The following is a 15,905-nucleotide window of genomic DNA, read 5'->3' on the forward strand; positions in this document are numbered from 1 at the left end:
GGTTGGCGGAAGGAGTGGGGCGGGGCTGAGCTGCACTTCCTTGGCCTTGGCGGGTGAGTGTCTGGTGGGGGTTGCGCTCTGGAATGGGTGCTAGGCTCCAGCTCGGGCCACCTTGGGTCGGGTGGGAGGCCCCTCAGCTTCAGGGGCGCCCCCTGGAGGATTTGGGGTGGGGGAAGGAAGAGAAGACTATTGAATTGGATGATGTTGGGTGTGCGGGATGTGAGGACTCACAAGAGTAGGCAAAATGGGCTCAAAGGGAAGGTTCGTTGTTATTCTCTTTAAAAAGGAAATGCTCTGAAAACGGGGTTTGTAAATTTTCATCACTTTGTGCAGATATGTGAGCTTACTTTTGTGCCACAGCAAGGTGACTTCCCCGGTGCCTCTGCCAAACCCGCGCATGGTTAGCTATAACTTGGGGCTGTGAAAAGCACGGTAGTCCAGTGTAGCTACTGCCAAGGAGTGAAATTAAAACTCATCTTTTATAGAATAAAATCCAATACGTAATAGTGTTTAAGCAGTGTCCAGATCTGTCCAAAACTGTGCCCGGGCATGGGCTAGTCTGTATTTCTCATTAGAAACTGAAAGGCAACCTAAGCTAAATGATATTTCTTACTTTTATTACCTTTCTTAAGAATTGTGCCCGAGTACCTGTACCTTGAAGACAAAATAAAGAAATAGACTATAACTTTTTCAAGTTGATAGAAAACCATGAAGGTCTGTGCAGATTCTAAGTCATCTTGGGGTGGTTGTCCAGGACATAGTAAACACTTAACATTTTTTTGTTCAATGTAATAAGAATTAAAAACCGGAGTTCATTTCTTTGAAGGCCAGTATTCTATTGGAACCAAAATAAACACATACAAAGTTACATAACCATAAGAAATGGAAATCACAGTTTTAGATATTAAGAGATATCTAATGCAAACCTGTACTTGTTGGAAAGTGCTGGTGAATGCTTGAAACATTTGCTTCCCCGCCCATATCGCCATGTGGGAATGTGGGTCCCTCACACACAGATTCGATTTTCTCCAACACAGGCTGAAAAATCCATATTTTTATGTGATTTAAAATTTCTTTTTTTTTTTTTTTTTAAGAAAGAGGGTAAGGTAAGGGAGGGAGAAATTGGGGGAGAGAAATATCAATCAGTTGGCTCTCATATGGGGGACCAAACCTGCAACCCAGGCATGTGCCCTGATTGGGGATTGAATTGGTGACCTTTCGCTTTGCTAAATAATGCCCAACCAACCGAGCCACATCGGCCAGGGCTAAAAAATTTTTAAATATTATTGGCAACCAGTTTACTCACACACTGTGAGCTGGGAACAGGCAGTTTGTGACTTCTGCAGATTATCACCAGGGTATTCAGAAATAATTGGAATTGAAAGAGGAAAAAAATTCCTGGACACTGGTGGTCAGATAAGGATTTAAGAAAACTGAGATTTGAGCTGGGTCAAATAGGAGAGGTGTTTTAGAGGGGGCAGGACATAACAGGGGGGTAAAATCCAATTGGGAAGGTAAGCGGAGGTAACGAATAAACTTTCGTTAGAGTAAATGGGTCTGAGAAAGCAAGTACAGTAAGTGGAGGAAAACTGGTTTGGGAAACCGAACAGTGCCAGACTGGACTTTGTTCTAGGTCACTGGTTCTAAAACCGGAACATATACCAGAGTCATCTGGAAGGCTTATGACAAGAGATTGCTGGCCCCTCCAGAACTTCTGATTCAGAAGGTCTGGGGTGGGGCCTGAGAATTTCTTTTTCTCATCAGTCCTCAGTTCATGCTGAAGCTGCTGGTCTGGGGACCACGCTTGGAGAACCACTGTCCCAGGGTGTGGGGAACTGGTGGAGGAATTTGAGGTGGATAGTAAGGAGGTGGATCACATTCATGGTTCAACGTGAGTCTTGTTGTGAAGTCCAAGAAGGAAGACTGGAGACAGGGAGAGAGAGAAGGAAGGTTCCTTATAGTTAATTAGCACCTGCTGGATGCCAGGCCCTCTGCTGGGCTCTGTCATGCACAGGATTTCATTTCATACACTGTGACCTTGATGTGTTGGTTTTAATATTTTTATATGGAAAGTAGTAGAGATATATCCCAGGCCTCATAGCTAGGCTAGTCTCAGCTTCCTAAGACTAGTTCAGATTTGGACTGCGGTAGTAGCAGTAGAAATGAAAACATTCAGTGGTGATGGAATTTAGAAAAATAGAGATTTCCCAAGTACATTGAAACTTAAAAGTAAAATTGGGAAATCTGAGTCTTAGCTACAAAAGTGTAAAAAGGTCAAGTGGACAGGGAACCTGAGAATGTTCCAGGCATGAATTCAGTGTGTGTTCTGTATTACTCCTATATAACAATGACCCATTTAGAAGCTGCTTGTTTAAAAAGTCATCGTGCTCTACCAAAATGAAATTATTTGAAAAGGAGAAAGTGAAGCCTCCTGTGGGGGTGGTGGGAGATGCTAAATAGGTTAGTGGCATCTGAGAGCTTATCTTTACATGAAAAGTGATTAGCATGGAGAAGTAGAAACGCACGGTATAACTCTGCACTGACTATGAACTGTGCTGTGCCGCAGACACAGACCTAATGTATTGATTTTGGAAATCCTGTGTGCTTTTTCTTGCCAGAGTAGTTATTGAAATTGAAAATATTCACTGGATCAGTTTCAAGACAAATATCCCAAGTCAGACCAGCTGCTGCTGAGCAGATTTTTAATGAAGGGAAACATCCATATATTGAAATCAGACTTTAAAGAGAAAGTCCTTAAAATAAATACATGTTTACTTTAAAATCTAGAAAATGTGTGGTTTCAAATATTGATGAACTGAATGATCAGCACGATGGAGTTATTGACCCATACAAAATACAGCACACACACTCGTTTACGCAGTGAGCAGTAACGTTTGACGTGGGTATAAAGATAAGTCATGGTCTCGGCAGGACTGACATTTAACAAAATCACAAAACAGTGCGATCGTTACTGTGATAGAGGGTTGTGACCAGTCCGTGGTGACAGGAGATAGGAGTGACAACTGAAGAGGCATGGAAGGGACCCCAGGGTACTGTTACAGAGGAGGAGACCCTCGAGTTGATTCTTGGGGGCCGAGGGGGAGTTTGTGAGATGATTGGAGGAGATAAGGACATTCCAATCAGAAGAAACTTAAGGACAATGGCCAAGATGTGTAAAAGAGCATGGCTTTTTCCAGGGCCTCTGTGCAGGTCAGAGTAGCCACAGCGATGTGGTGGAAGTGGAGATGAGGTGGACAAGAGCACTTAGAAAAGAGTATGAGATGTTGATGTGATGGCTGTCTTGGTTGGGTCGTGACCTTCATGGTGTTAAGAGCCATGGGGGTCCCCTATACCAGTGTGTTCCAGGGCTTAGAACTGGGCCTACCATGTAGTAGGTTCTTGACAGATAGTTGCTGAGTGAGTGAATGGCTGATCACAGAAAAACATTTTTCACAGATGAGGCAGGGGGAACTTTAAAATATTTTAAGCAGAGGAGTAAGTAATCAGATTTATATCTGATGAGGAGGAGTGTTTGCATGGAAGAAGAGTTAATGATCATAGAGATGACTGTAGTAGATTGGGGGTTTTCCATTAAGGTTGTACCTGTTGGTAGGTTGCAGTCTATGTGAAAAAAAATAGAACAGGAAAACAGGATTTGAGTGTGTCACATGTAATAGGGGTATGTAATGTTTTGTGAAACTTGCTTCAGTTACATGTCTGTGTGTTGACTGATGTGAGTGCATTTCTCCCCATGGGCTGCAGTCGAAGCTTGAAAGCCATTAGAGAAACGTGGGAATGAGGTTGGAGAGAAGGGAATGGATATCAGCGATGTTGTGGAGGAAAACACATGTGACCTTAAAATGCACGTGTCCACGTGAACCTTCTGCAGAGGAGGGGATGCACTTACTTACCCACTTCAGTATTTTTGCCCACGTGACGTGCTCCCTTGTGTGTTAGTACGTGGACATTCTGGTTCATTAGGGATGGCAGAGCTTCGAGGTATCTAACTGAATGTGGTAAGTGTTCAGATTAAAACCGCAGGATGAAACTCTGCTCCCAGGAATCGTGGAAATTCATTGAAGTTGTTTGATTTGATTATTGGCCAAGTTCTTTGACTTCTTCCCATGAGGGAAAGATGCTTAGGTACATAGGCAGGTGGGAAGCCCTTCTCCTACCTGTATGACTTTGCCATCCCAGTAGACGCAGCCTCTTGTGCCTGTGACGTGTATAAGGGCACAAAACTGCTCGACAAGGCTGTTATATTGCCTTTTTTAAAATGTGTAGATTCCTTTAAAATCTGGTTGGCTGGTTAATTAGTTTAAATATGTTATATACATGGTTTTCAGGTATGAATTATTCTGTGGAGTAGAAAATATTTTTAAAAATTTTAGAAACTTGGTCTGCCACCTAATGCATTATTGGAATTTCTTACTAATAAGGTTTGCACAGAAAATGTAGAATAATTTTTTTAAATTTAATCTTTATTATATTTTTTCCGCTACCATTTAGTCCTCGTATATCCCCCTCCTGTCAGCGATCACCACACTGTTGTCCTGGTCCATGAGTGCTTTTTCCTTTTTGCTCAATCCCTCCACCTCCCCCAACCCCAGCTGTTATCCAAGGTAGTTTTTCATTTGGTCTAAGCGAGAGAAAGAAATGAATGAAGGGAGGGAAGGAAAGAAGGGAGGGAGGGAGGGAGGGAGGGAGGAAGGAACAGATAAAGATAATGAAGATAAACAGCCTGCCACCATCATTATTCACATATAGAGGGTTATTTGGTGTTCCTTTGATGTGACCTGACACCGCTCCTCTTTTTATAAAATAAGCTAGGTTGAAAACCATAGTTTTTCCCAAGTTCTGCTGCTAGTTGTGAGACCTAGGTCAATAAATGTAACCTTCCTGAGCCTCACCTGTAAGATAGAATCTCATCTGCGTTGTGAGGCTTAGCTGAGGAAATGCATGCACAGTATCTCACACGTAGTAAACATTCAGTGAAAGGTAACAGCTGCTGCCCTGCCATTCCGAGGGTCCTCAAAGTATGGGGGCACCAAGAAAATCAGCCCCCAGGCAGAGATTTGAAGGTTTAAAAACTTAGAGTTGCATACACCTGGATAGTTTTTTGATTTTGCCAAAAGAGTGGAATAAAATGGTATCATCCTTTTCCTGGCTCTTTTCACGTAAAGACCTTTTAAGTTTGTATTGGCATCAAAGGGCAGAGAACTTCGCCTGTCAGATAGTTGACATGGATTTTCTGGGAAAGACTGCAGTTGTAAGAAATCACTATTTTAAATGTTGGAGCAGTCCATGAACTATTGAATGATTTTTATTCATCTTGTTTATTTAGGGAATGTTATTTGCTTGCGTTATTATAAGTGGACATATTTTCATCTAGTAAAGATCTTGTTGCTGGGTTTTGATTCCTTACAAACTTACCTTTCTGTTTTGGAAAATTAGATGTCAAAGATACTTTGATTCAAAACAAGGAACTTAGATGGTAGACTTTTTTAGTCAGGATTCTCAGGTTAAAATTATTCCTCCAACTTTTCTGTATAGAACAACATAAAGTAGATAAGAGTATCCATTCATGAGTCTTTAACAAAAGTTATTAACAGGTTACCGTGTGTCAAGCATTGTGCTAGATTCTGAGGAAATCAAGAATAAGACACTGTCCTTTCTCTGGGAGGATTGTCAGCTGCAATGAGGGGTGAGACGTGGTGGAGAAAGGTCTATAAATAGACAAATTAGAGCATAAGAGGACAAGTACTGTCCCTGAGGTGTGCTTAACAGGGTTCGGAGCATGGAAGATAGAACAGTTGACTGTCTGGGTGAGGTGGGGAAACGTGTGTCTTAGAAGAGGTGATATTGGAACTAAGTAGGAGTTTGTCAGGCAAAAGAGTGGAAGATATGCATTTGGACACCGATTTTTTCTTATAGCATATGGATGGTTAAAAAAAAACTTCCTTGCTTCAAAATGGCTACTAGCCATTACAATGATTCTGACAGAATCTCTGTGCATAGAAGCAGAGCTAAAACATGACCCTCACTTTTGCACCTTGTACCTAATTCTTTTTCCTAGGTTTTTGAGTATATAGGCTAATTTTATGTCTAACTTAGAAAGTGACATATAAATATACGTTGAATGTAATACTGATGCTTACAATAACTGGTTAGTTAAATTAAGTGCTCAACAAATTTGATTCTCATGTTATAAAGAAATCTAAATGTAGAAGGAAGCAAGTTATAGGTGATGGCAAAGATAAAAGTGAAATCATGAATAGTTATTAGATATTTCTCATTAAAATTATAAAAATTCTAAATTTTATCTTAAAGAAAGTTGTTTCTTTTTTACCATAGCAGTTGTGTTTTGTTTGTTTTAAATGTCTTTTTGAGTGTTTGTGGGAAGAGTAGTAATGACTGTTTTAAAATTGTGTTTTAGAAACATTTTTACACATTTTAAAACATTATCCTTTTAGAATAAGACTAATTTTGTACAAATAGAAGTCATAACTTTCTCCTCCCTCCCAAAAGAGAAAAATGATGAGCAGTTTCAGTTCTAATAACAAGTTAAAACATTTCTTTTTTTCATAATAGAATGTTATTTAGTTAAAATTAATTTGTGTTGATTGACTTTGAAATACAATTTAGAGAGGTACTTTGTAGCAATAAAATAATTTAGTGCATTGTACTCAGAGGTTCTTAAAAACCAGAATTTTCAAATAATCATAAACCCAAACAAACTTAGTAGGCTATATATATATATATATATATATCATTTGTAAATTTTTGTTTGCCACTGAAAGGTAGGCCTCTGGCCTAATTTTTGCTAAAGTTTTATAAACTGGTATAATAATAATAAAAGCTAACATTTACTGAGCTCTTACTCTATGCTAGGCGCTGCTCCTAGCTTTTTACATGAACTCATGTTGTTCTCACAGCCGTCCTGTCCTCTCACCTGTTCTCTTAAGAGGACGTTGAGGCACAGGGTGGTTAAATCAGATGCCCAAGGTCAGACGGCTTATGTGGCAGAGACTCAGACGGAGGCTCATACCTCTGCACTTTCCTGACTCTCAGCGTACTTACCTTTCATTGTCTCATGCATTTCGAAGTGGAGAAGGTCAGTAAGTCTAAGTAAAGGATCCTCCATTCCATAGCAGTTCAGACTCAAGTGTGCTTGCCTGCAGAGTTGTCGTTTGTGGGGCTGAGAACGTGCATTTTTAATAAGCATCCACTCGTCATGACCATGCTTTGAGTTACAGGGAGGTGGCTGGAGTACAGTCCTCCCGGTTCGTTTCACACGAAGGCCTGTCGTTGTTAGTGTGCTTATGCCAGGCCATGCGTTGCACGTGTCCCTGCTCCAGGGCGGGTCTGTTGGACGCACCCTGTACCTACACTTCCACCTCAAGTGCCTGCGGACTAATCGCATCTCCTGTGTAGATAACGCAGAAAAGGCCAGCCTCAGAGGGGTTTTTAAAAAACGTTGTGAGTGAGCTTCAGAATAGGGTATGTTTGCTCCGAGAAGACTGTTAAGATGAATATAAGGTCTATAGACAGAAGAAACTAAGCGTGACATAGAATTTCTACCCTAATGGATTCTTTGTGATTTGTTTTCTGTTTAGGGGAAAATATGTGTTTACACTGCTCTTCACTGTAGAGTTTCATGATTTGGGTTATTCTGAATATTAACTGTAGGCAAGGAGGGGTCTTTTAAGTTTAGTGAGAAACTTTCACTCATTTGTACTGTCAAGAACCTGATTATGTGTGTTTTAGAATATAGGGAAGACACAGAGCTGTAGTTTTTTACCACTTCAGTATCCCAGTGGTATATTGAACTGGGAAAAATATGTTCGTCTTTCTTTTAGGAGGTTACAAGTCGCATCGAGCCAAGAAACGTCCAGTGTTTTCTTCAGCTACAAACAAAATGAATATTCCCTTGCTGCTACAACACCCTCACCGGCATTTCCTAAAAGGCCTTTTGAGAACACCTGTCCGACGTTACCACTGCATCTTTCACTCAAGTGCTCACCTTGGGTCAGGGAGCCCCTGCGCGCGGCCGTCAGACTCCCCTGGACTCCGTTGTACAAGGTGGACGCTGCTGTTGGATTGTTTAAAGAGACCATTATGCACACACCCAACCTTAAAGGAACACACAGATGGACTTTCTGATAACGAACAGAGATTCGTGGATAAACTTTATACAGGTTTAATCCATGGGCAAAGGGCCTGCTTAGCAGAGGCTATAACTCTTATAGAATCTACTCACAAAAGGAAGAAAGAGCTGGCCCAGGTGCTTCTTCAGAAAGTATTGGCCTACCACAGAGAGCAAGAACGATTAAATAAAGGAAAACCACGAGCATTTCGAGTGGGTCAGTCTTTTTTTTGTTTTTTGTTTTTAGTGTCCAGGAAACTTTTAAAAAATTCTCTTTAAAAAAATGTCTAAATGGTTTGCATTATAATGGGGATTTATTTTTCTTTTCAGAATTTTGTGATGAATTTAAGTGGTTTTTCATTGTAAATACTGGTATGTTGAGAAAAGATGCCTGACCATTTGAACCAAGGCTCTGTATTTTAAAAGAATAATGTAAGATTTCTACTGGCGAGAATCTTGCTCTGGCTCCCAGAACAGAAGTATGAATGGGAAGAACTGTTGGCCAGTTTACTCCTTTCTCTCAGTAGGCCTTTGGCTTGCTAGTCTAAAGTGAATTCCCAGTTTCTGTGGTTAAGTCAACTAAAATTATGCTTGTCATATTTTAAATTTCTCCTTCTTGGGTGTTTCTTTCATCTTCCTATAAGACTAGTCTGTCTTCTTTCCGATACTTTTTGTTAGCGTTACTGGGAGTGGTGTGGCTCCGAGCTCAGCCATCTCAATACCAAAATGTATTTTAAAGGAGAGGCCATACTCATTTGCTGTTGAAAAATATTGGATGTTCCCTTAATTTCTTAAACAATTGACTTGTTTATGTAATCGCGTGTAAGCTTGCTATGTTTTTGGAAGTGCACACTTTAATGCAGTTTAAATACGTTTGGCATCAGGAACTGAGCCAGTCAGTTTTGGGTGGCATGGGAGCCATTCGGGATGGTAAACTAGGTGATTCCAGCCAACTCTCTCACTAAGAGCAACTTGAAGTGGTGGGCAAAGTGCAGACAGTCTGTGAGGAATGAGCAAATACACTTCCAGGTGGACTGGCATTCATTAGACTTTTATATCTCGGTTTATTGGCAATATGGGAACGAAAACCGTTTAGTTTTTTGGGTTTTAAATGGGGCATAAATGCTTTAAAGATCAGTTTTTTTAAAAAAAGATTTTGTTTATTTTTAGAGCGAGGGAAAGGGAGGGAGAAGGAGAGGGAGAGAAATATCAATGTGTGGTTGCCTCTCATGTGGCCCCCACAGGGGACCTGGCCACAACCCAAACATATGCTTTGACCGGGAATCGAACTAGCGACCCTTTAGTTTGCAGCCCGCACTCAATCCACTGAGCCACAGCAGCCAGGGCTAAAGATAGTTTTTAAAAAGAGCTCACCAACCACTACTTTTCACACATATTATTCTTCTGTCCTCACTGAGGGAACTCTCTTTTTAGAGTACTCTGTAAGGTGTTAATAATCTTTAGGCAGATGAACTAGCAAACTTCCAGAGAGAAATTTTAGTTATGACAAAGTATTTACTTCTGACAGTTTTCTGAGCAGGGGTGTCTGACTGGCGGGCTATGAATGCAGCCAAACACAAAACTGTAAATTTACGGAAAATCTTTTTTTTTTTTTTGCTCATCAATTTTCGTTAGTGTTTGTCTATTGAATGGGTGGCCGAAGACAACTCTCCTTGTTCCAGTGTGGCCCAGAGACGCCCAAAGGTTGGACACCCCTGCTTTAGGGAGTCTGCAGAGAAATGTCCCAGAAACACCTGGAGTTAACCAGTAATCCACACATCACTAGCAACTCGCAGTTTTGCAGGGCTCTTCCTGTTCTTCCATCCTGCTCTCACGTGGCTCCATGAACGTCTATGTCTTTATTGCAGTTATTTTATCCCCATTGTAAATAAAAGCAACCAGTGTTTACTGAGCGCCCGTAAATAGTTTAAGATAGAGACCTGCCTGAATCAAGCACACTGACTACATATGCCATACATGCCTTTGAATATGGTGGCATAAATGCTTATGTTTCACATTATTGCATCAACATCCACTTACACAGCTTTTTTGCTTTATGCCATGAGCTGTTCTAAACAATTGCCAGTATTAAGTCATCTAATCTTTACAACAACCTGAAGAGATAGGGGCTGCTGTCGTCCTTTTATGGCAGCGTGTGCTCAGGTACAGAAGGGTGAGGTGGCTTACCCAGGGTGACACAGCTCGTCAGAGGCGGACCTAGAAACAGAACTGGCCGACCAGCTCCCGAGTTCGTGCTCTCACCTGCTGTGCTCTCAGTGAATTTTTTATTAAAGTTGGTTTACAATCTTACAATGTTTGTATTAGTTTCAGGTGTCCAGTGTAGTGATTCGACATATTTATACCTTACATTGTGATCAATCTACTAATTCCAGTAATCATCTGTCACTGTGTAAACTAACTAAAGTATCATTGACTATATTCCCCTTTGCCTTTTCACTTACCCTGTCCCTTCTGGTAATCATCCCTTTGGTCTCTGTTTTTATGAGTGTTTTTGTTTGGTTCGGGTTTTTTGTTTGTTCGTTCTGTTTTGTTTTGTCTTTTTAGATTCCACATGCAAGTGAAACCATACGGTGTTTGTCTTTCTCTGCCTGACTTATTTCACTTAGCATAATACCCTCTGCCTTTCTTAAGACAAATTATATTTTTCAGTATTTAGTCTATATTTTTTGAGTTGTAGGTGAAATGAAAAAATAATCTTTTATAAATAGCAGATTATTTTCTCCATCACTAGCCATCTTTAGAGCAAAGAGTAGTTATTTTTTCCAATGGGAAGGTCCAGTGTACAGAGCTGGGGTAGGTGGATTGCTGGTCGCGAAGAGAGCTGGGCAGGTGTTGCGGCGGTCAGCGCCCTGACCGCATGGGCAATGAAGTCTGTCCCAGAAGGCCGACGTCGTAGTGAAAAAGGGAAATCCCATTTTGTAATTTTAAAAAGTGAATTTGGTGAACATATGGAACTCAGAACTGTTTCCTTCCTATGTCTCTATTACTCAAATACCATATAAACAAATGGATTTTCGTTTACTGCTTTTGGAAATGTTAAAATGCAATAACGATGGTTTTTAATAACTTAGGAAGAACAGAAGGAAGTCTTATATTTTAACAGAACTCATCATTTATTTCATTAAATCAGAAGATCTCTTTCACTATAGGATTGTCCGGCCCCCCTGGTGCTGGAAAATCAACCTTCATAGAATATTTTGGAAAAATGCTTACTGAGAGGGGGCACAAGCTGTCCGTGCTGGCCGTGGACCCTTCTTCTTGTGCTAGTGGGGGTGAGTATTGCGGGTTCTCCTTAAATGGCAGAGCAGGGGCTGGTGGAGCTGTCTGTTACAGTTTAGTGGGTGTTTGCAGTCAGGTGACTTCTAACCTCTCCCTGAGCTTGGTCTCACCAAAGGAGGAGGAGTTCTAGGGAGCGAGGTGGAGGCTGAGGGAGGTAGTTTGGGGCATAGGGCTCTACAGACAAGATGAGCGCAGGATCAAGGAGTGGCCTGGGTGCCCAGAGAACTAGGAGAACATAGCCAGAAGTTGAAGATAATTAACAGCAAATTTCAGTCCCTTATCTGTCACACCTGAGGGTAGGCCCCTCTTCCCTCCTGTTTTTCCTGGTGGCATCAGCCCCTGCCCGATTCAGAAAATGGGTCCTTCCTCTTTCGCTATTTTCCTCTTATTGTTGTAATACCTTCTTTTAAGCTTAAAAAAACCCTTATAACATGTCACCTGTTTAGATTACATGTTCTGTTAACCAGAACGCTCTTAGAGGCCCAGGTAGTATACCACTGCTCCCCTGCAGCACCTTGCACATGGCACTCAGCAGTCACCTACTGATTCGAGGTCTTGCCGTCGCTCAGTTTAATTTGCAGCTAGCTCATCAGAGATGAGATGAACAATCGTACTTCCCCAAAGGCTCACGTAAGGAAAACATAAAGCATACCATGCACATAGGAAAGGTTTTTCTCTTCTTACCCCTCTTTATGATTTAAGCTCGCATTACAGTCATCCATTTAACAAGCGTTACTGTAGGCAGGCACTGTGCAAGGAAGGCACCTCATTGTCTGATGGTGAGCAGGCGGCAGTCCTCGTGGCCTTATGGGGCCTCACGTCACAAGAGGGCACACAGGCCACCACAGTGTGTTGTGTGTTGGGAAGGGAGGCTGCGGCGTGCTTTGTGCAAGTGTTTGGTTTGTAAGCTGTGGGTTTAAGGCTAAAATATACAGACGATAAAATCCTATTTCTGGGTCTTTAGCTTCATAGAGAGGTGGATAGCAATTCCTATTACCACCCGTTGAGAAATTTAGCTGAGGACATTGACAGCTTTTGATTCACTATAATAAAAGGTTAACTAAAATAAAATTTATATTCACAAGGCTCAAGATGAAATTCATATCAATGTAGCATCTTACTTAACAGTAGAAGAACTTTGTTAAAGGCATGAATACTGAACAAATACTTTTTGAGAGTGGCCCTCGTTTCCATGTAGGTGAGGAGGCATTTTTTCCCCGCACCTTGATAATAAATATTCTAGAACACTTGCAATAGCAAAAGGAAACAGTAGCTTTCTGTTTTCTCAACAGAAGGTTGAGCTCAACAGTAGTTTGAAGTAACACCAGCAGAAATGCTGACATACGGCGTCCTGATTGCAAGTTGCATACTGTGTGGTTCCCGAACTTTCTCAAACCAAAGATGAAACTCTTTGGTTTGAGAAAGGTTTGAGTGTCAAACCTTTTGTCAAACCTTTCGTCTCAGGTAAAACGAAATAGAGACTTGGAAAGAAAAAAGTACACAAGGATAAACAGGGAGTTCTAAGTGTAGTACATACATTTGAAAACTAGCGTCGCGTTAAGGTTTGAGAAGCAGACCTGTGCTTTGCACACACAGGTCCCCCCAGTAGCTCTGAGGCTCCCTAAGGGCCGGCGCCCAGCAGTTTTGGATTCACTGGCAAAGACAATTACATGGGAGAGTAATTTCATAATGTGCAGTTCAGTGCGTTAGGATCTATAGGAGAATAATTTCAAGCATAGTTTCGGCAGACTGTTGACTTACACAGAGGGGATTCATGCAGAAAATTACTTTAGAAAGAAGTTTTATGTGCAGTGAGTGAGGTTGTGGAGAGAGGTGGCGGGTCTGTGCTCCAGAATTAGCATCTGTGAGAACTCTAAACTGGGATCGCAAGGGAAGAGGGCGTGTCTTGAAGGAACTTTATCAACTTCATGTGGAAAAGTTAGCTCTTGCACAGAGTGAATATTGAACTTCAGGACAGAACAGCATAGACATTCAAATGTTGATACGTGGTTAAAGGGAAGACGGTACAGGTGATTTCAGTAGTTCCAGGGCTTTCAGTCTTCCAGAATTTGCAAATATTGATGTTTGCCAAAATACTGCAGTAAACCCTGAAACATCACAATAGGCGTTGAGTTAGTTGCCCACTGTGAACAAGCAATCAGCGTACAAAATGTGTAAGATACGGTCCTATAGGCGAGGAACTTAGGTTGAAGCAGGGCTTCTCCACCTCGGCACTACTGGCGCCCCTGTTGTCCTGCTCATGGAAGGCTGCCTAGCAATACCCTGGCCTCCACCCACCAGGTGGTCCTTGTCACCCCTCCTAGAGTGCCTCTAGCAGGACCCTACCCCCCATCATGATAAGTAAAAATATCTCTAGGTGTTGCCAGCTTTCCTCTGGGGCAGGATCACGCCGAGTTACGAACCATAAGCACGATAATGTGAAGATGAGAGTACAGAGACCACCCTGGCTGTGGTGCAGGACCAGTGTGGGGACCAGTGGGTGCTGAGACTGGACAGGCTAGGTGGGATGGATAATCGAGATGTGAGCCTCTAGTCCTCGGGAAGCCATTACAGGTTTTGAAGGGCTTGACACGCTCAAAAAAAAAAGCTTAATTTGGTATAATTGTGTATACTGTATGGGAGAAAAGCTCAATAATCTGAAATACAATTTGAGATTTTGGGAGAAATGTCATAAAGCACTTCTAATTGATAATTGGCCCTTATAGGTGTTCCATGATTATAAAATGTAACTGTGCATTTTAGGATCACTCTTGGGTGATAAAACCCGAATGACTGAGTTATCAAGAGATATGAACGCATACATCAGGCCGTCTCCTACTAGAGGCACTCTAGGAGGGGTGACAAGGACCACCAATGAAGCTATTCTGCTTTGTGAAGGAGGGGGCTACGACATCATTCTCATTGAGACTGTAGGTGAGTGTGATCTTCTGCCTCACGACGAAGTCCTGTTCTAATATACTCTGCGTAAACGTGAGTGACAGCTAACTTCATCTGTTCATGCAGCAGCTGTTCCTAAAGGTATAATTAAATACACGCTATCTCAGACTCTAGGAGATTTGAGTGTATAGGCTATAATCCTGCCCTTGAAGAGAAGAAAAACAAGCCATGTCTCTGGGTAACTGTTACACGAGGTGATGTGTTGTAAGTACCAGAGGAGATCTGTAAGCACATGGATGACCTACAGAAACAAGACTTTAACGTGACACCTATTTTGCTTAAACACATTTCATGTCTACAGTGTTTGCTAAGAAAATTAATGCAGTTGGATGCCTCTTGAAAACAGGGCCATGTTTATTTCATTTTTATGTCCCTATTGCATAATTACATGTGATGAGAATACGGAAATGGAAACCTAAGAAATTCACATTCTGGCGGGGAAACAATGTATTACGTTACTGAATGATGTTTGTGACACAACCTGAATCAGATTTGGGGTATCAAGGAAGACTTCCAGGAGGAAGTGACAGTTGAACTCAGTTTTGAAGGAAGACTTGGAGTTACATAAAGTGTGGGATAAAGGGTGCTTGGGAAGACACAGGCGTGAGGGAGTGTGGCCCATTCAGAGAACCGCAGTGTGCTCAGGATGCCTAGCGCAGGATGTGATGGCAGGGTATGAAGAGAGATGGGCTGGAGGCCAGAACTCCCCCAGCTAAGGGTGATGGAGGGGGAACTGCCCTCATGGTGGCAGGAGAATCAGGGGAGAGGAGGACCATAAACACCAAGTGTATTACCTAGAAATTGCATTGGGCTGCTTGTCCCAGACACTCAGAATAACTGGGATTCAAATGAGGAACTGGTTTATTTTTTTAAATAAAAGCTTGGAGGCAGGCATCCTGAGCAGGCATGGGTGTTCTACCATGTCCTCCATGTCCCAGGCTTCTGTCTCTCTGCTGTCATTAAAAGATGGCTGGTCGCTCTCTGTTGCATTCATGTCCCACGTAGAAGGAAGGAGAGGGGGGAGGAAGGAGGAGCAGAGGGGCAGGCAGAAGAGTGTACCCTCTGGCTGGGTGAGCCCTTGAAGAAACCACCTTTCCTGGGAACCCTGTCTGACGAGTTTCTACTTGTTAATCATCTGTGGCTGAAAGGGGGTCTGGTGACCATGGCCTTTCCTCAGGTACATGGATGCTCCTGGTAGCCCTGGGGTCAGGAAGTAGAGAAGAGAAAAGACTGAATGGGCAGCTGGCAATCTCTGCCCAGGGGAAGGAGGGAGTTTTGAGAGGGGTGTTGGAGGAGCGGGGTAGGTGGGAGTTGGATTTCAGTGGGTTGAGGTTAGTGTGAGGTAGTCAAATGAAGATGGCAAACATGTATGCTTTTTCTAGAAACCTAGCTCTAAAGAGAAAGTGAGAGATCTGGTGATAGTTGGAGGCGGTTGTGACTTCGTGCTGGTTTTTTACTCGATCTATTTGGTTTCCAGATGAGAAAGACTTGAGTGCAGTTC

At 42.1% G+C, this 15,905-nt stretch overlaps 1 protein-coding gene across 1 annotated transcript in view; it reads left to right on the forward strand.

Moving 5' to 3' along the window:
- Nucleotides 1-15,905, forward strand: part of MMAA (metabolism of cobalamin associated A) — a 24,784-nt gene continuing 8,879 nt past the window's right edge. The window contains exons 1-4 of the mRNA XM_024569206.4: nucleotides 1-53; nucleotides 7,860-8,363; nucleotides 11,317-11,439; nucleotides 14,210-14,380. Coding sequence (XP_024424974.2) covers nucleotides 7,919-8,363; nucleotides 11,317-11,439; nucleotides 14,210-14,380 — 739 coding nt within the window. The 5' untranslated portion in view covers nucleotides 1-53; nucleotides 7,860-7,918. The remainder of the gene's footprint in view (nucleotides 54-7,859; nucleotides 8,364-11,316; nucleotides 11,440-14,209; nucleotides 14,381-15,905) is intronic.

The sequence above is a fragment of the Desmodus rotundus genome, chromosome 9, assembly GCF_022682495.2.
Source record: "Desmodus rotundus isolate HL8 chromosome 9, HLdesRot8A.1, whole genome shotgun sequence".
Taxonomy (NCBI): Eukaryota; Metazoa; Chordata; class Mammalia; order Chiroptera; family Phyllostomidae; genus Desmodus; species Desmodus rotundus.